Consider the following 20,233-nt stretch of genomic DNA (forward strand, 5'->3'; position numbering starts at 1 on the left):
GCGACCCTCCGGCGCGGAGCCGCGGCGGGGTCTGCGCCGCCTGACCGGGAGGGGGCGGCGGGGAGACGAGGCGGCGGGAGCCGGTGTCGCGCCGGCTGCTGCAACGCCGCCCGCCGCGCCGCCCCTCACCGCGGCCTCCGGTCGCGCCGTGCCCGCCGCTCGCCTCCCGACCGCGGAGGGGAGGTGCCGGAGGAGGGCTTCGCGTCGCCCCTTCTGCCCCCCGCCGCACACCTGAGCGCGGGTCGGGGCCCCGCGCATCGCCCAGTCTGCGGCGGCGGTCGCTTGCCGCGGCCCGGGCATCGACCCCAGCGCTGGGGCGTGAGCGTTGCTGGCGGTGTCGGTCTCGTATTTATGGCTCTCCATTGTGAGCCCCCGGGCAGCGCTTTGCGCGTCAGCGATGGCAGCGCCTCAGGGCGAGCGGTTGTTTTCACTTCCCCGGTGTGCCTAGCTGCACGGCCCGCCGGCCCCGGGCGGCGGCGGGGGGAGAGGCAGCGGTGGCTCATGGCCTGGGGTATTTGTCCTGGGATGTTCGTCCTAGGAATAAGGCGGCGTACCTTTCGTATGTAGTACGTAAGCGTGCACTGATCATCGGAAATAAACGTTTCTGATGCAGGGAACGGGCCCGAGAGCTTCAGACCGTGCTGATGTTTCATGCCTAGCTAAGGGTTAGGATTGCTTGCCTTCAGATAACAACGGGTCAAGAAGTGCCTTGTAAAAAGAATCACTGCAATGAAATTATCATAATATAATATTCATTGCATGCAAAAGTAAGATTTGAAATCACCGATAGCAAAGCAGCGGTGTATTGGGACAGGTCATGATTTTCAGTTGCCGTAGGTAGCAATAGCAGTGTCACTGTAATGACGCAGGCTTTCTGAGGCAGGTATGCAGGTTTTATCCCTTTGTCTGAAAGTTTTCGCACTTAAACCATTGCATCAGGTTGATTATTTTTTGGCTTTGTTTGGCTATATAGGGAGGTAGAAACTTTGTCCCTGTATGTTCCTTCCTTCTTCCAAACAAAGGATATTTTATTTATTTGTATTCGGAAGAGCATGAGGAAACATAGATTGGAAGTAGGCTGTTACCTTGATGTTCTTTTCTGTTTCTCCCATGTTACATGCCTTCCTGCCCCAGAGGTAGATTTGTAGGAGGTCTGGCTCTGCTGCTACCTAGGAAATGTTAGCTGGCCAAGAAATAGAAGAATGGAGAAAGGAAGAAGGTACATCCTTCCAGGGACACTTTGGAAATGCATTTTCAACCAGAGCAGCCGTGCTGCTATACCCACAGTGATTAGTAGATGCATATAATGGTACTAGTTAAGTGTCCAAATTTTCAGTGCTTAATTTCAGTTGTTTTCCAGTCATTCTTTTCCAGACAGTTGGTTTTCACTGCAGGCTTGGCACAAATAAATTGGGAAAACTCATGCTCTCTTTAAAATGATCTAATTATAGGAATCTTAATGGTTATTAAATGAACAAATGAGATGTTCCCTAAAGGTTAATGCCTATCTAAGATGTGCAGATGCAGTAAAAGGAGGAAAAAAAAAAAAAGTAGTCTAGTTTATTTGAATAATGTCCAAGGCTGAATGACTGTAAAACACTTGCATATAGCATTTAAGAGGCTTCTCAAAAATGCTTTCTTTAGGACTGAAAACAGGTATGAAACTTCTTTAAAGAAACTTAACTCTTGGAAAATGACGTGATAGTTTTTCACCGTAGCAGTGGAGTTACTGACTCATACTATATATAACATTACTCAAAGAAAAATAATTTTAAAACTTTTACTGTTTTCTTACTCTGAGATTAATGTGACGCTTACTAGTTAATTTTATTTATATTCAGTTCAATTTATTTATGCTTAGTTTATTCACAATGAAACGAATGTCAATGAGTCTCTTACTTCCTTTTTTCTTTTTTGAGATAAGTGGCTTCAAAGTCTAGTTAGTCCACATGTTTGGACTGTGTGGCTGGCACTTCTAAACAGTTGTTTGTAAGTAAACGTTGCTGTTTTCTAAAAAAGACAACTCCAGAGTTCTGCAATGTGAGTCTCATCCCTAGCAGAGGACCGTGACATAAGGGAACTGTAAAACCCTAGCTCTGGCCATCACAGGAGGCTCTTAGATAAGTGCTGTGCAAGGTGATGGTAAGGCTGCCTTCAGAGACCTCCACCAAAGTCTTACCTACAGTGCAGAGGAGGAAATTCTTGTTATTGGCAGCGTCCCTGTGTGTTCTTTGGAAGCCTCTGGTAATACCGTAATTACAAACAGCAGCTTCTACAAGTGCTGTTATGGCATAGACCATTCCTTAGAGTAGCCTGCTTGTGGGGATCTGATAGACAAGCTTAATATTGCTTCCCTTATTCTAGAATTTTTGTGTTGTATCTTTGGGGTTAAAAACCTCCATTTTTCTCTTTTGTCACTGCAGCAACTAATTTCTGCTTCAGAGACCTTTTCCATGGATCATGAGTTACATTATCAGGCTGGACTATCTTGACATCATCTCAGAACTAAGCTCTCTCTGACATGAAGAGGTAGTAATGCTGTTATTAGAGAAAACTGACTATTGTGCTCAGACGAAATAAACGAAGTCAGAACTGTCAGAACGATGCATTCCCAAGAACTGGTTGACAGCTGCACAGGAGAATTAACACTACAGTCTATAAATTATTACAAAATAAAAATGGTAGGTGTTTTAATGACTGTAAGACAACGTTACCTGCATATAAAAAAGAATTTGGTAATAAAGGAACTACTATTTTTGTGGCATTCTTCCAAACCTCTGCAGGTTCTTGTTCTCTTCATGGCTGATGAAAGATAACCAGGCACGCTTATAACCTTTTTTAAATAGATTTTTTGTGCATTATTATCCCTGTTGCAAAGAAGAGCACCTGCAGTTCACCATAAGCCTAGGAAATGCTGCAGTTCTAAAGTGGTGTATGTATCAATAAAGTCTCGCTCAAGGCATGGAAGATCTGGCCCTCCTAAATGAATTTAGGAAATTGCTACATGTGTTTTCACCACCAGTGGCCCTCATTCAGAATTGTACGTAGGCTTCAGGCATTTGGTGCTGTGGAAATAGCATTGGTGTTGTGTATTCTGCAGTTGCAAAACACATGGGGTATCTTTGAGTAGCTTACATCTAGCCTTATTAGATACAGTAATTAACTATGGTTGTTTTAGCTATATATAGCTGCACAACTAATATATGCATCTATTAAAGAATATGAAACAGAATCATTCAAAGCATTTTGTTTCTTTTAAGAGACTCTGGGAGAGTGGAATTGTGGTTGGCAGTTCTTGTTAGGGTTCTCTGAAGATTGAGGCATTAATGCTTTTGCTCCATGGAGGAAAATGTGTTGGTGGAGTTCAGTGAACTGTATTAGGTTGTCAAGAAAGGGTAGAAATTTGAGGTGCCATGGTGCTGTCTACCAACAACAATAGGTTCTTCGTATTAGTGGAGGTAAATGCCTGTATGAAAATTAGGTGAAGCTGAACTTGTGTAAGATGAGATGACTTTCAAATGAAGAGGGAAAGTGTTTTTAAATTCTGTAGTAGTCATCAGATTGTCTTCAGCAGACCATCTGTTTTCATAATGCCTAATATATCCTTAGGTGTTTCTACTCACGGACTAAAGCACTGTATAGCATTTTACCATATGTAGTGCTCATTATAGTCACTTGTGTCTGTTGTTTGGGGTTTTTTCTGCCAAGTCTGTTTTGCAGACTATGTTGAGATCCCAGTACTTCACAAAGGATAAAAAACTTGGTTTAGTTCTAGTGCAGGCTTGGCCATCTCAGCGGTACCCACAGGTTCAAGCAGGTCATCCCAATTCCCTTCTGTGCTCTGACTCCTCAGAAGGACAGACTGATGGGTCAGGTCCCAGTGCGTGTTCTTTCATTGAAGGTCTATCAGAGCATTACAGCAAGTAATTCTGAAGGCACCTTCAAAATATTATGTACAGTCATTGTAGTTTTATGCAACAGCTTTTTTATAAGGGTAATAGTTGCATTCCTTTGATACAGAAGCACTTTTTTTATTAGTTTTGGCCTTGTAGTGGCAGAAAATAATAAAATAATCAAAAAATATATCATGAGAAATTGTAATTCTGAATATTAAGAGGGAACTAGTTTTGAAACTTGCCATTTCTGCATAATAAATTGTTAGAGTAGTATGGTGGGTTGACATTTCCTTTTATTCTTTTTAAAGTACTGATGACTTTTTTTTCACATCAGATGCTTTTCCGAGTGGGGGCATGTGAGAATGTATGTCATAGAATCAGTTTGATAGTTCAGCTGTGGTTAAATATCAGCACAACTCTGGTTAAATATCAGTAGTATTGCAAGCCACAACAGAGGAAGAAGAGTCTTGGAATATATTTGTTGTTCTTTCTGAATGGCAGGTCTTAGTAGGACAGCATCATAGTTCCTATCTGAAATGTGATGATTGCTGGTTTACTTCAAAATTATTACTAAGAGGTACTGCAGAATTTGTCATGACCTTAAATTGTTGTGGCCTTTAGGCTGAAAAAGTGATGCTACTTTTAATTTTAAATCCTGGAGCAATGCTTTTCTGATAGCTTAGTGTAACGAACAAACAAGAAGCAAGTTATGTGGACATCCATTTAATACCTGTAACACAGCAAGAACTACACTTTTTTTAAAAAAGATATTAGAATGATTGCTTCATCTTAAGTTCTTACTTCTGTTCTTCACACGGTTTTTTTCATAATCAGAATTTTGTAACAGCTGATGCTTTGCAGTTGTCTGTGCATATGTTGTGGGTTTTTTATTCTTCCTGTATGCATACTGTACTTTGGGTTTTGTGGTGTTTTTTTTTCTTTGTCAGCTTTCTGAATGTTTGGATCAGTGCTCTTCTGTTGTCTTGGAACTTTCTAATGGATTGCAGAAGGGCAACCAACTCTCTTTAATTATTACTGTGTATTAAATGCATTTTTTTTCAAACACATTTTTATCAAAAATATAGCTACTTTCACCAAGAGATGATCTGATGAAATTTCCCTTCCATTCTTGAATATGGCTATGCTTTTATTTGTTCCTACAGTTACTTACAGACAATATTGTTGACAGGTCAGCCTCTGCTTATTTAATTAATAGGCTGAGTTCATATAAAATGGTTTGATGCCAATGTATCCTCACTTTTGGAGGAAGAAATACAGCACTTAGTAGCTTCTTTTTTGCAAAGTGGTGAGTTTTTATGCAGACCTGCTGCACTGAAATGTGGTTTTATGCAGACCTGCTGCACTTTCCTTAGGTTAGTCAGCAGTTAAGCTCTAGCTTATAGTTTGGGGTTTTAAAATTTCGTAGAAAGGTAGATCTTAAAAATTGGGGGGTGATGTGATGCAGTCAGATTCAGGTTTATGAGTGTAGATTGATAGATGTCCTACTTCATATTTGAAAGTGAATACTTGAAATGGTATATGTCTTACGTGATTTCTTACAAGGTGCCAGATTGTAATAGTGAGACAAATTCGCAGTGTTGATTTCTGTCCTCTTGGCTGTAGATCGGTCAGCATGTCAAATGAATGTGTGAACTACCATAGCATGTCACATTGTTCCTCGTTGAAAAACACATCCCTTTACGACTGTTTTCTTGTATTGAAAAGCATGACCCTTTTTGATTTTTAGTTCCTGACACTATTTTGGGCCATTTGAGTACCAATGAGTCGTTGTCAAATTCTTTACTCACCTTACATAAATAAAATACGGTGAATATTTCATTGCAGGTCATATTTGAAAAAATGACTTAATTAAATAAAGCTTTTGATGACTTAATATGTTTATGCTAGATGAGTGTGGGCGAGACATAGCAGAAATTGGAAATGCTTTATGATAGTTTTTTGAAGATACAGAATACAAATGAACCCTGGGAATGTGATAGATAATTTTTAGTTGCAGTTCTAGTGAATGCATCATGTGGGGAACTCCCAGTCACACTCAAGGTGGTACCTGTGAACATAGTCCTGTATCTGACAAATTAGTGGAAAATTTCACTTATGAAGCATAGCATATTGACTTTAAAAACAAAACTGTTGTTGCCTGTCCTGCATGTAGGCCAGGGCATTATAGTGTCCCTGAAGACATTTGGCATGCTGAGAGTCCAGAAACGGTGCTTGAGCTTTGGCTTGCCTTGCAGCTGCGCAGCAGAGTTGTGTTTGACCTCAAGCAGTTCTGAAAATCAGCAGCTACCTGACAAAGACGAGTGTGCCCGATTTCTGGCCAGGCATTAGGCATCTTATTAGCTAACCAGGATAGACACATAGCTGCAGAGGAGCTGAAACTCAGGTGTGCTGAACTGTTCACTGAAGTTCTTGGGTGGGTAATGCAAGCAAGATGCAATGGTGGTATTGCAAAGGGTGGTATATGGATATTTAAAGAAATGGCATTGTGGGAGGGTGGGATGTAGAAGGTCTATATCAAATGCTGAATTAGAATTTCATGTCTCTCTTTGTTTTACACTCTTTCTGATAATCTCATATGAAAGCAGACAGAGCATTTAAAAATGACTTTGTGTCTCGTGTTGCTTGGAAAACATTTTAGTCATTTAAATTAATCGTATTTACCATTTTAGATTATATAATAGATTCAGTAATGCATAAGCTTTTAGATATTTTGTGTGTGTGTATACATATATAGACAAACACAACTGGGGAAGAAAAATTTTATCTCCTTAATGCTGAGCTTTGTGTATCAGGCTAGTCTGTGTACTCTAGTGAATGTATTCCCTATTTAGGCAGGGAGGTGATGGGACATGTGTAACCTTTAAAGTTTTCAGGGTAGTATAATGCACCTGAGGCAGGACAGCTGGTTTTACTGAAGCTGCAGAGAATAGAGGGCTACATGTGAGGCTTAGAGTTTGACTCCTAAGATTCCTTTTTAAGTGAAAATTGAAAAAAAGTGAATTCAAGGTAGTAGAAGGTGAGACGGTAAATGTTTATGAAGCTCCTCAGCACCTTTTTGCTGTCATTTTGATTAAAGGAGAACAAATAAATGCCTTAATATTGATATATGAAAATAAATGTCTATAGTTTGGCAGTCTTTATAACAAACAGGTAATATATAGTGTTTAATGTCTGCCAACATTTGCTTTAATTCTATCACTGTCAGTATTCAAGGCTTATACTGGCACAAGTTTTAAAATTAATGCTTTAAAATTAAAGTAGTACATTCCACAAATAAGCAAAATCTTTCCTTATTTCCTGAACTTAGTCAGGCTAGGTTGATACTTTTGACACAATAATTTCCAACCTTTCCACCCAAGTGGTCTCACAGGAAATGTATTTCATGTTTGCAACATGAAATCGAGCAACTGGAAAGTAAATATCCTATACTGATGTCGTGGTTTTACCCCAGCCGGCTGGTGAGCACCACACAGCTGCTCGCTTGCTCCACCTGCCAGGATGGGAGAGAGAATCGGAAGGGTAAAAGTGAGAAAACTCGTGGGTTGAGATAAAGACAGTTTAATAGGTAAAGCAAAAGCTGCGAAGACAAGGAATTCATTCCCCCTTCCCATGGGCAGGCAGGTGTTCAGACATCTCCAGGAAAGCAGGGCTCCATCGTGTGTAACGGTTACTTGGGAAGACAAACACCATCACTCTGAATGCCGTCGCTTCTCCTTCTCTCAAGTCCTTTATATGCTGAGCATGACATCATATGGTATGGAATATCCCTTTGGTCAGTTTGGGTCAGCTGTCCTGGCTGTGTCCCCTCCCAACTTATTGTGCACCCCCAGCCTCCTCGCTGGTGGGGTGGTGTGAGAAGCAGAAAATGCCTTCGCTCTGTGTAAGCGCCACTCAACAATAACAAAACTCCCACCTCTATATAACAAAAACATCTCTGTATTATCAGCACTGTTTTCAGCACAAATCCAAAACATAGCCCCATACTAGCTACTATGAAGAAAATTAACTCCATCTCAGCTGAAACCAGGGCAACCATGAATGAAGGCGAGTTCACTGTGTGATGGATTTGGGCTGAGTCAGGTATAAACAGAAGATTGGATGTGCACCTGCAGCTTGGCTAAAAAACACCCTAGTCATCTTGAAGATGTGTTTATATCCAGTTGTGTTATAGGGGTACGTGTTTATGGAGTTGTGTGCTGGAGGTTGTGCATAGCCAGTTGTGTGATGGTTGTCCCTCCAAGGAGAGGTTACGACAAGGTTAGAAATTACATGCTTAGTCTGCCACGTAGACCCATGTGGTTCCTTGAGTTAAGGAGTATTGTGTGGGTGCCTGTTCAGGTGTACCCGGTCTCTTAGGCTGGCTCCCCTTCCTTTGAAGGGTCTTCTTGAGATACATACTTGTTTCAATAGAAGTGGGTTGGATGCATGCCTTTCACTGGGGGAGTTGGAAGGAAGGGAATAAAAAAATTGCAGTGGATGAACACAATAATGGGTATTTCCTGTTGTAGTTATAGCATCTGCTATGTTAGGTTTCTACTGAGTCTTTGCACAATATGCGGAGACTTGCCCTTTTGAGGAAGTTAGTATATGAAATTTATTTTCTACATATAATAAGTAAGAGGCTATGTAGTAGGCCAGTGGACTGAAGGATGACTGGAGTTTTGCATAACCTGTTTGTAAGGCTTTATAGAACATGTTAGAAGTAAGTTTCAAGATTTCATGTATAACCTTAATTATCCTTGACATGCATATACATTATGATGTTGTATTCTAACATTTTTTCCCATGCATCTTTCTCATTTGGCATACAGAATGAACTGCACTTATTTAGCAAGCAGCTATACACACACGGGTTATTGTTTTAAAACTCTTTGGTGATTGATTTATGCCATACTTGTATTTACTGTACAAGCTCCAGCCTGAATGGGCTACTTAGGCCTGTTAGTCATCATTGTAATGGCTGAGTGATTGACAAAACATTAGTGAAAAGTCTTGAGAGAGAAGAATACATTGGTGTCCCCTTTCACAGATGAAAGTTATGATGCAGGTTGGTACAAGATTCCTTGTAGCTTATAAAAGAATATACACAAAGCTCAGCTTTCACTGATTAGTGAGAATGTCCCTAAGTCTAATAATACCATTTCAAGTTAAGCCCACACAAAATGAAGAATATACTGATGCCTCTTCTCTGGGAATAATCTGACTAGTGTCTTGCAGAAAACTTGTAGCAGGTGAAGGAATGGTATCCCAGTAACCAACAAATGTTTCATGGTCTTGCTTTCCAAGGATCACCACCTCCCAGCTGAAGATTAGTCCATCTCAATGAGCAAGAAATCAAGTAAAGGTGGCAGTAGGGCTGCATGGATGACCAAGGAGCCCCTGACAAAACCGAAGTGTAAAAAGGGAACATTCAAGAGCAGAAAGTGAGGACAGGTGACTGAAGAGGAGTATAGAGGGATGGGCTTAACAAAGCCAAAGTCCACCTGGGGTTTAATCTAGTGAGGGACTTGTAGAAGCCCTTCTTGTTCTCCTTCAGATGTAACAGCAGGAAGATGACGACTGTGGAAAATATGCTTACATATGTAAGCAGCCCCTGCTGCTTACAGGGACGAGGAACCTGGAGGTGAAGGACACAGAAGAGCATGCAGTACTTAAAGCCTTCTCCACTTTGGTTTCTACTGATAAGGTCAACCTTCAGGAACCACTGGTTCCTGACACCAGTGGGAAGGTCTGGAGCAAGAAAGACTTACCTCAATGGAGGAGGACCAGGTTAGAGAACACTTAAACAAGCTGGGAATACATGAGTCCACGGGATGTCATCAGATGCATTCATGAGTGCAGAGGCAGTTGGCAGGTCTTGCTGTCAGGCTACTCTTGGTTATCTTTGAAAGGCCATGGTGGTCTGGGGGGGTTCCTGAGGACTGGAAGAATATAATCGATCTCACTGTAGGGTAGCTTACCTTGGTTTCCTATGTTTGCTTAGTTTTAATTGTGACAATGAATTTTCTATGAGTATTTCTGAGAACAAGTGGTTTGTGCAAACAAATGGAATTAGTAATTTTGATTTAAGGTAGCTATACTAGACACATGCTTTTTAATTTCATTGTTCAGACATCATCTTGGTAAACTTTTTCTACCATTGAGGTTAATGGTTAAATTTTCAGAAAGTTTTTATAAGAAATTAACCTATTTGTGTGTTCTTTTGCAAACACTTAATTGTTACACTACTGTAGGGTATTTGCATGTGTGTAACACTAGTTTAAAAGAAGCACAAAGGGGAAGGTCTGTTATGTGTATATTGCAGATATAGTGCAGGAAAATAGATTAAGTAGTATGAAATTAATAGGATAAAGGTTATAGTAAATGTCCCTTAAATATTTGACTTTCCTGTAAATTCATCAATGACCAATGTTGTATTTTACGAGCAAAACTTGAAACTGATCTGCTGAATGATCTGTGTACAATATAGAGATCTTCTGAGTTTGTAATGTTTATTTGTCAGATAACTACATTTTTTTGTTACATGTTGCCCAGAATTACTCAAGATCACTCAGCTGGAAGAGATGGAAAAAATAGCCTTTTGTTTGGTTGGTTTTGTGTGCTCACTTCTGGATTCAAATGCATCAACGGACCATAGTTCATATGAAGTGACACATGCTATTTAAGTGTACTTGTGAATTTAGTAGATTTTACGGTTGTTATTCATTATTGTATATACAAAGCATATTAACTATATACCTTTTATCCTCATATCTAATTAAAATTATTTAAAAGACTGAAACTTTTTTGCTTTTAAATGAGCATTCTTGTGAGAAATGCAAATGCATTGAGTTCACATTCACAATAGATGTCATCTTTTGTCATGAAGTGCCTTGAATCTTGTGTATATAAATCTGTTTATATGGAAAATCATGCTGTGTTTTTACAGGCTATGAGAAGACAGATGATGTTTCAGAGAAAACTTCTCTAGCTGATCAAGAGGAACTGAGAACTATATTCATCAACCAGCCCCAGCTAACCAAATTCTGCAATAATCATGTCAGGTATTGACTAGTGGTTTTGTTAATACATGTTGAACTTCAGAACATTACATGTTGCATAGCAAAAATGAAGGAAAAATTCTGTTTGTTCCACTTCTGCCATTTCCTCTGACCACCAGTTACAGTCTCAGACTCTGGAGGGGGAATGAAGAGAACCCACAAGAGCAGCTGAGCTCTTTCATTTACAAACCTGACCTTCTGAATTTTTAAGAAGGGGGTGAGAAAAGTCTGAGTGGGGAAAGGGTTGCCTTTGCAGCTGTACCATCAGCATTCCCTGGAGTATGCATTTCTTCTTCAGCTTTCAATTCAGTTGAAGTTAAGTTCATCTTTTGCCTTTGAACATATTTCTGGTAGCTGGATGCCAATGTTGAAATGCCACTTTTAAATTGACTGTTTTATGCAAAGTTAAATTAAATATTATTAACTTTAAAAGGGGTTAAAATACTCTTAGAAGTCTTTAGCTTTTAAGTTTTTGGCATGATTATTTTCGCTGTTACTGTTTTAGGACCTTAGGTGGTAGCAGTCTGTTTTTAAACAAATGTAGGGCTGGCAAAGAGCTAGGAGCTCAACCACTTCGTGGTGATGGCTTTGCAGGATAAAATCTATTCTATTCTTTCAGCCTAGCAAAACTACACTTAATATCCAGTACTTACCAGTTTTTGAAAAAATGAACTTTCGATTCAGTGAAGAGTATAGGGGTTTTTATCCTTTGGTGGAATTTTGTAATTTTAATCATTTCTTAAATGCAACATTTACAGTCAGCTGATCCCGTTGTTATGTTTCTTGCATTGAGTCGTACAAACTTGTACTCAATGCAGAAGCTCCACAGCTCCTCAATCCTGATTTAGCACCCTCCTCGTTACACTCATTATACCTCTTTCCCCAAGAACTTTGTCTGAACCTGGAGCCATCATGTTACCTGCCCGGCGTATGCCACAGCTTGCGGGGCAGGGTACTCCTCTGGGCCCGAGAGCTGTGGGCCCGGGGCCTGCCCCACCTGCTCCCTCAGTGGTGTGGTACACAGTGTCTGCCCTGCACCTTCTCTTTGTGGTTTTGGGGTTGGGGGTTTTTTTGCCTCTCCTCATTGCCTGTAAGTGAGTGGCAGCAGAGCTTAACTGCTTCCCACAGAGCAGGCAGAGGCGACAAGGGAACTTCTTGCCTCAACATGGATGGAAGCTGGCGACAGCCTCTGTGGGCGGCGGGCGCTTCCCTGGGTCGGCTGGTTTATGGGGGCCCGCAGGACTGTGTCGGTACAAGTCTTTCACTTTCTCTTGTAGCCAAAACAAATCTGTTAGCTAGCACAGAAATCGCAAAAGGTTCTGTTTTGTTTGAAAGCTTGTGTAACTGAGAACTGAATTGGAAGAATTTTTCATACTGTAATAATAGTGCATGTTTTTGTCTCTTTCTCTCAGCACTGCAAAGTACAACATAATCACATTCCTGCCAAGGTTCCTTTATTCCCAGTTCAGAAGAGCTGCTAATGCATTTTTTCTTTTTATTGCGTTACTTCAGGTAAGATCAACAATAAGATGCTAATGTTTGAAACCTGTTGAGAGAGCATTTATACCATAGAGAGTGTTTTGCAGAGATGCTGAGGTTGGTGTACCGTTCTTTCTGAGCTAGTTAGCCTCTCAGAATAGCTGTATTGTGTAGACGTACCTTTAATAAACATTTGGGTCTATGGGGTTTTTTAACTCCTTGGAGATAACAAAATACACATAGAAATTTTTCTGTAAAATGGGTTAGCTATAGCTGAAGTACTGTCAGATGAAAAAGACTGTTGTGACAGCAAAATTCTGTTTAAAAATATCTGGCATACACAGAAAAATGTTACCTGTAGTTGGCATTTCTCATAATGACGGCTACTGCCTAAAAACCTGAACTTTATGAACTTTAATCCTGTAGTCTGTTTTGAGGAGCACGAATTGCAGCTGAGGAGAAGTGATTATTTATTCTTAGAGTGAGGCTGATAAGGGTTGAAGTTGAGCCTAGATGAAGAAAAATAGCAGGGGAGTCCATTACCGTAGCAGCTATTTCCCATATCCCAGCTGCTTAACTGTGCTGGTTAGGACTAAAGTACACAGTCTTTTCTATACCACCACTATAGCTTCATTGTAAAGGGCTATCCCTGACCCAGCTTACTGAGACTTTTTTGAAGGAGTACATAACGTTTTGCAGATATATCAGAATATTTTGATTTTGCAGTAGTTCAAGCTGATAAAGCAGATTGTGGGATTTTGTGTAGTATTCTATGAAAGTGGTACTGATGATGAATGCAAATTGAACTGTGGGCAGTTGCAGTTGTAATTACCATTGGCTAGTTCTATTTTCTAATCATATTTGATAAACACACATTTTATGTGTAATTTCTAGTGCATGTTTTAGAATGTGTTGATTTGTCTGTTGTGGAGGTCATTGTGTTAGGAATTGATTTACCAAACAAAAATTACTAAAATAATGGCACATATACTGCCATGTGTACATGCCTCACTTCAGATGTTTCAGCAAGTGAAAGTTGATTCCTCTGTACTTATTCAGGTTTTTTTCCTTCTACTCTAAGTGCTTGGAGCAGTTTCTTAGGATACATCTACACAGGTATCTTACACTGTTTTCTAGGGAGAAAAAATGTGAAGTTCGGGGTTTCATTAGGTTGTGTGACTGCAAACCTGTGGCTTCTAAATGCCACAGCCTTTGGACCCCATCTGGCATCTCAGGCTAATCCAGTGGTCCAGCAGCATTTCTTGTGGTATCACTGTGTGCATCAAGCTAGCAGACGCAGAACATGTTTGAGTCTTGGCACGACTGGGTGAGAGGCTGGCAGGTGGATGTTTGGGGTGGAGGAAGTGGAATGTGAGGAAGTGGAATGTTAAGAGTTACCAGTCCACCTTCTCCTATCAGGCTATCAGTGAGACCACAGTGGCAGGAGTAAGAAATGTGGGGTAATTGAACCAGAGTATGGGCTGGTGCCCTTTTTGCTTTCATATTTTGCCTGGAAAATGTGTTAATTGGAATGGGGGAGGTTGGGCATACATGTAGGGAGGAATGAAAGGGTAGGAATAGCTGGAGAAGTGATAGATCCCTTTCCATTATAGCCAACATGTAGGCACTTGCCCAACAGTAATTTTTTCTGCCTGGTTTCCATTTAGTTGCTTGAAAAATGTGGTCCAGAGTAACCTGGAAAATAGATCTATAGTGGTCTTACTCCAAGAAACATAGTATATGTACGTATAACATCCTGTTTTCCTTCAGAAGCACAATGTGGTTGTAGCAAAAAGAAATGTATATAATTCATAAATAACAAAGGCTGTTTTTCACAACATTTTGTGATAAATTGAGGATGTCTCTAACCACTTTGAGGCAGCACTTGTTAGTGTAGTCTTTCCTTGCAAAGATCTCATGGTAGTCATATGGGCTGCATTGCCTATTGTAAGTTTATTAAGGCAGCAATCCTCTCACGTATCAATGTTACCATTAGGAACTAGGAATTTTATTTTATAAATATGTATTTTAATTTAATTTGAAGCACAAGAGAGGAAGGTGAGTATTCTGCAGACACTAAAACCTCTGAAAGTAACTCCACTGAATTCTATGCTATGTAAAATGCAAATGTTGTTTTACTGCATCAGCTTGTTTTGAATTGAAGACAATAACCTTCTCTGGGAAATAATCACTACCACGTCTAAAAAGTGAATCCAGTTGCCTGGTCTGTATTTGCACAGAAAGTATTGCTTCTTGTATTAAAAATATGTTTTCAAGCAGCAATGCTAACAAATTTTTTTCTCTTTTTAATAGCAAATACCAGATGTATCACCAACAGGCCGTTACACAACATTGGTCCCTCTCTTATTTATTTTAGCTGTAGCTGCAGTGAAGGAGATAATAGAGGATATTGTAAGTATTTAATAGTAATATTTTGTGAACAGCTTTCCAGTTTTTCATAATTATCCAACAGAATTTTTGTTGAACTACTTTTGCCTTCTGGATGCTTTTTAAAACTTTTAAAGCTACTTACGTCAGAAGATGAAATCTTTAGAATATGGTGTTATGATTTGAAAGTGGTTTTACTATATATGCAAGTGGCAATAACATGGTAAAACAGTGACTGTTGTATTTCTTATATAGATTGTTTCTAGCCAAAGAGTTCTCATTAATGAATTAAAAGCATATTTTTAAAGTGTGAACTGGAACCAAAGACTCCACAGAACCCAGTCAAGTCTAGAATATCACCAATTTTCTCAAACAAGGGCTCTGTTAAAAGCAGATTGGAAGCTACTGAATTCATCTTAGGTGGAATCTATTTTTAAACCAAATAAACTTTAAATATCTTTTCACTTGCTACTGGAATTATAGTGCGACATTTTAATATGTTTAGAATGGTAATCTATTTGGTTTAATACATTTTAGATGAATGAGTGCAGGTCAGTAATGTGCCGTTAGTGGGATTTTTCCCAGTTGTCAAATCCAGATCCACACATCTGATGCATCTCTTTATTTCTGAAGTAACATGGATAAAATCCTGTTGTGATTTTGCAGGGTTTTGTAGACAGCAAGGGGAATAGGCCTTTTTTATTTTTTTCCCATTGCTCCAGCCCAGTGCAATTTATTGTTAGCCTTTCATGTCTTGGTGCTAAGTGTGATCTGCTGATGCCTGATGGCCAGGAACAGACATGGAACGCTTGTCCTTGTTAGGCAGGTGTCCCCACCTACACCAAGCTTTCCTGGGCTCTCTCCAGTCAGTGTTTGTGGTACTGGTGGTTTTGCTTTATTCTTGCATTGAATGAAAACTTTAAGAGCTGGGACTTGGAAGTGTACATTCTGATTTTTTTCTATTTTGTGGGTAGGTACAGGAATTTCAGGCTCTGTTTCACTTCATACAAAAGATGTTGGGGCTTTCTGAGTACCTTCCTGCCTACTCTTCACTGAAAGGATATGGTAGAACATGTCTCTCTAATTTGCGTAACATAGTTGAGTCTTTTCTCTTTAGATGATACTTTTTGTATCTAAGGAATCAGTCTTGATGATTTACCAAATCACTCTAGATGCCAAGAACTTCTTCATCCTTTCTTGTTCTGTTTTAGTTCTGCAGATATCTTATGTGGGGGACAAGAAGTTAGATACGTCATAATATGGCAGAGTGCCTTATCTACTAGAGGAGTAGTGTTCCCGGTTCGTGATATTGTGGGCTGTTCTCTTGATTTTTGGAAAGGGTTGCAGGTAGTATAGTCTTTCTGGGCACACAAATAGTAGGCTTTCTGAGAGCATCAGATTTACTGGGTTTGAGTGGAATTACAATGTATGTGCAGAAACGTGATCAAGGGGAAGAGAGGTGAGCTGCAAAGCTCTGAAATGGAGGGTGGCTGGGCACATGCTGCCTTTCCTGCTGACAGTCAACTGATTCTTCTTCTCAATTACCTTTGTGAATGGAGGCAAGATATATCATCCAGCTGGGTCGTGTGAAGCTCCTGGGCCACAGAGTTAAGTGGTCCTGAAAGAGACAATGACATTTCCGTTAAATGTTTTTGTTCTGTTTGGGATTTTCAGTATTTGCTGCCCAATAGTCAACTTCTCCTTAAATGTCTTTGTTGCTTCCACTTTACATAAACAAAATCCCTTTTAAAAAAGCCATAAAATCAGTTCATGCTTTCAGATATTTTTAACTATTCTGCTGTTAATGCTTACAGACTTATGCCATCTGTCAGTGTCTAGGCAAATATAAAACTGAGGCTGCTGCTGCTACTGTACAAAGTGTCCTTTTTAAAATTATCTCATCCACTCACTTTTCTGTTACGTTATTTGTTTCTACCATTTGCTCTTTGCAACTTGAAGTGTACAGTTTGGCATCAGAGGGGGGGAGACAAGGAACAGGTTTAGGAGTGTTTTGCATATATCAGCTAAAACAATAAAGTTCACATTACCAAATATACTACAGAGGTACCTAAAGGCAATGCAAACACCATTTTTCTTTCTGTTAAGTTTACATTACCTCAACATGTAGTTAATTCCAGCTTAGTTAGTCAAAACTGTATGAGATGAAGGAGCTGATTGGAGTAGCTGCTAACTTAAAGGCTGTATCTCTGTGTGTCTGTGTGTATATATATATGATGATAACTTCATGAATTTCTCACTTGCACGGCTGAGTTTCACAGACTGTATAGTCCAAACCAAACAATTTGGTTTTATAGTCAAACAGGTATGAAATTTAATGTTGCCTGCTGGTTATATTTGGAATATTTGGCTGACTCTGACAGCTATACTTTTTTTCCTGGGAAAGCTCACACTTGCTGCATAGTAAAATATTCAGTGTGTTCTCCCTTAACCTTTAATTTTCATTATGTCTTAATTTCTTTACATAGTGAGATATCTAAGATCTCCAGGAATGGTTATCTTCATCTAGTATAAAACAATATTAATTGGCTTTTGGATGAGAACCTTATAATTAATATCAATACATAGACTTATCAAAATAATACTTTCAGCTCAAGAACCAAATGCTTCCTTTTCTGGAGTGAAATCCCAAGAAGCAGAAGATGTTAGCAGAAGACATTATTCATGAACAGCATGTGTTTTCCATATATGTCTCAGAAGTGCTAGCAAAATTTGCGGCGTGCGATGCTAGATTATCAGCCATTTCCAATGATTTTCACCCACATATAGCTCAGAAAGCAACTGACATTAAACTGTTACTTTTCAAGCTGGAGGAGATTCTCCCTGTGGGCAAATAAACATCTGTGTTGGTCAAGTTGTTATGCCTTCCCATTGATCAAAGATTATTTATCTGTGAAAGCAGCCATCTTTTTGAAAGGAGAATCTGCTGATAATCTGTGAAAATCGAGTAAAAAAAAACCCTAATACCTTAACTCAATCTTTGCAAAGTGCTAAGGTGGCCTTTTAAGAGCTGCTAGCTCAGAGTCATACCACCATTTAATTGGAAATATATTTCTTAAGTAGCTTGGCTTACTTTTCTTTCAATTTACAAGATTGCTTCTGATTTTCTTGGTATTTCAAAGGCATGAATTCCATAGCTCAATTCAAAAAGCTTACCTAAGCCAGTTAATTCTATTTAAATTACTTTTCTAAATGAAGTTCCTGCTCAGGCACAACTGAGTTCATTACTCTTAAACACTGTGTTTAAACTACTAGTCTCCTAAGCTTTTTTTGTAGCTAAGATGAGTTTGGTTATACCTTGAAAATGCTGATGATTAGTTGCTGCATCAAAAGATTTCTAGCAAAAGGTTTCTCACAGCTATATGAAAACTGAGAGACATCATGGCCTGTGGAGGGTGGGGGGGATTTGTTGATTTTTGTCTGTCTTGGTTTTTACTGTTGCTGAAGTCTGCAGGCACTTAATGTGGAAGTGAAGTCATATATTTACACAGTCATTGCTTGATTCAGATCTATACGAGATCTGAATCTCTATACTTGTATGAGGAATGGTTCCATGATCTTTGCTCTGGTAGAAGCATTTTCCAGTTGCAGGAAAGGGCAAAGTTATGGTACACAAATAGACCACTTCCTTCTATAAGGAACTTGTTTAGATAGCGTTTGCCCACATGAGAGGACATTTTAGTACAACTGATTAGCCTGGAACTGGGTGTGGCTTTCCTGGTGATCATAACTGTACAAGTAATCTGTAGTCCTGTTTAAAATGTTTTTTAAATCAGTTTATTGAATTGATGAGTGGGAAGAGGTAATATATATGCGTTTTTTATCTTAAGTGTGAAAGCTTTATCATGTCAACAGAAGTCTTTAACCACTGTGCATTTTTAATTTAGAAAAGGCATAAAGCTGATAATGCGGTGAACAAGAAACAAACTCAAGGTAGGAAATTTTTAAAGTCTGTTAATTGTGGGTTGGGGGGTTGTTTTAGAATTTTTCGCAAATGGTAGTAATGTTGTCTGAACTGGTAATTGAGTGGGAAGTTGCTTATGCAGATTACTTCAAACTTTGGAATCTAACCAGTTGAAATAACAATTTGCAGTCACATTAGCCCCACAAAATGGAATATGATCTAGATTAAGTTTATGACATTCCCCAGAAACTTTAAAATTTACTCATTTAACAGCTACAGCGTCAACTGTGTTAAAAGATCATGATCACCACTTTATTTGGTGGGGCTAGATTATGATGAAAAGTCTATGCATTTCGAAGTACACAAATCATAATTTTATTCAACCAGCAAATCTTGAATAATTTGATTTTGAAAAACTCTGGAATTGGAAGGAAAAGCCATAAAATGGGACTTTCTATGCTGCTTCAAAATTGTGGATAAACTTTAATGGAGTTTTTTGTTTGGTTTGGGTTTTTCTTAATATGAAATCAATTTAATGGTTTGATAAGGAGATACTTAGCCAGTGTACGCAAACCAAAACTTTGGAATATGGTTTTTATTTTTTAAAAAATATTTTAATAAAGAAAAGTATTAGATTTGATGATTATTTTAGTTCAGAACGTGAGGGAGATGTTAGCTAATACGTCCTAAACACGTTTGTGAGGTAGGACATCCAAGTTTAAAAGTTGCTGCTTTGCTGCCCTTTAACTTTTCGTGTTACCTGTTCTGAGGTAGGTGTCTCTATCAAGAGCTGATCTTATTTTTATAAAGGAGGAGGAATGATTGTCATGTGAATTTGATGGCAGAACGATGAAAAATACCATGAAGAGCAGAATGTTGCATGGAATCTTATTTGAATAGATAACAAACATAACCTTAAGGTTTTTTTAGGGAGGGATGTAGTCATTGACTAAACATAATCACAATTGTTTAGCACTGCTAACCACTGCAAGTGTCTCTAATTTAAAACCATAAATTTTTAAGCATACCTAAGTTTTCCTGTAAAATTACGGGGGACAGGGAGGGAAGATAACTTATGAAACTACTGAGCCTGTAGCTCAGTATGGAGAGATTAGGATAGGGAGACAAATCTATTGACTGAAAGCACTGCAAATAGAAATCTCCAGAGAACAGGCCTGGAGCAACAGATAACCTATCTATACGTAAAAAACAAAGGAGAGCTTAATGTAGATATCCAAAATTCTTTCATCAAGCATTCATAGCTTTTAAGATTGCAACAACAGTTTTAGGTGGCAGTGAATCTTGAAGAGCCTTTTCAATTTTTTTCCCCTTTTTTGGTCCAGGGTGTATTAAGTTAATAAAAAAATTGTTATACTGTCTTTCCTGCCTCTTCTCCTTGGTTGCCTCTCATTAGACTCTTTGGTGACTGTTCCTAAAGCTCCTGAATGTTCCATACATACAAAAGAGCATCTTGGAAATTGAAAGTG

The 20,233-nt window shown here is 39.1% G+C and overlaps 1 protein-coding gene across 1 annotated transcript in view; it reads left to right on the plus strand.

The window, feature by feature from the left end:
* The first annotated feature begins 9,516 nt into the window (after nucleotides 1–9,516).
* The window catches only part of ATP8A1 (ATPase phospholipid transporting 8A1), a 110,840-nt gene continuing 100,123 nt past the window's right edge, over nucleotides 9,517–20,233 (plus strand). The window contains 5 exon segments of the mRNA XM_075752232.1: nucleotides 9,517–9,686; nucleotides 10,846–10,960; nucleotides 12,370–12,469; nucleotides 14,750–14,848; nucleotides 18,730–18,775. Coding sequence (XP_075608347.1) covers nucleotides 9,560–9,686; nucleotides 10,846–10,960; nucleotides 12,370–12,469; nucleotides 14,750–14,848; nucleotides 18,730–18,775 — 487 coding nt within the window. The 5' untranslated portion in view covers nucleotides 9,517–9,559.

Source organism: Balearica regulorum, chromosome 4 (assembly GCF_011004875.1).
Source record: "Balearica regulorum gibbericeps isolate bBalReg1 chromosome 4, bBalReg1.pri, whole genome shotgun sequence".
NCBI classification, from domain to species: Eukaryota; Metazoa; Chordata; class Aves; order Gruiformes; family Gruidae; genus Balearica; species Balearica regulorum.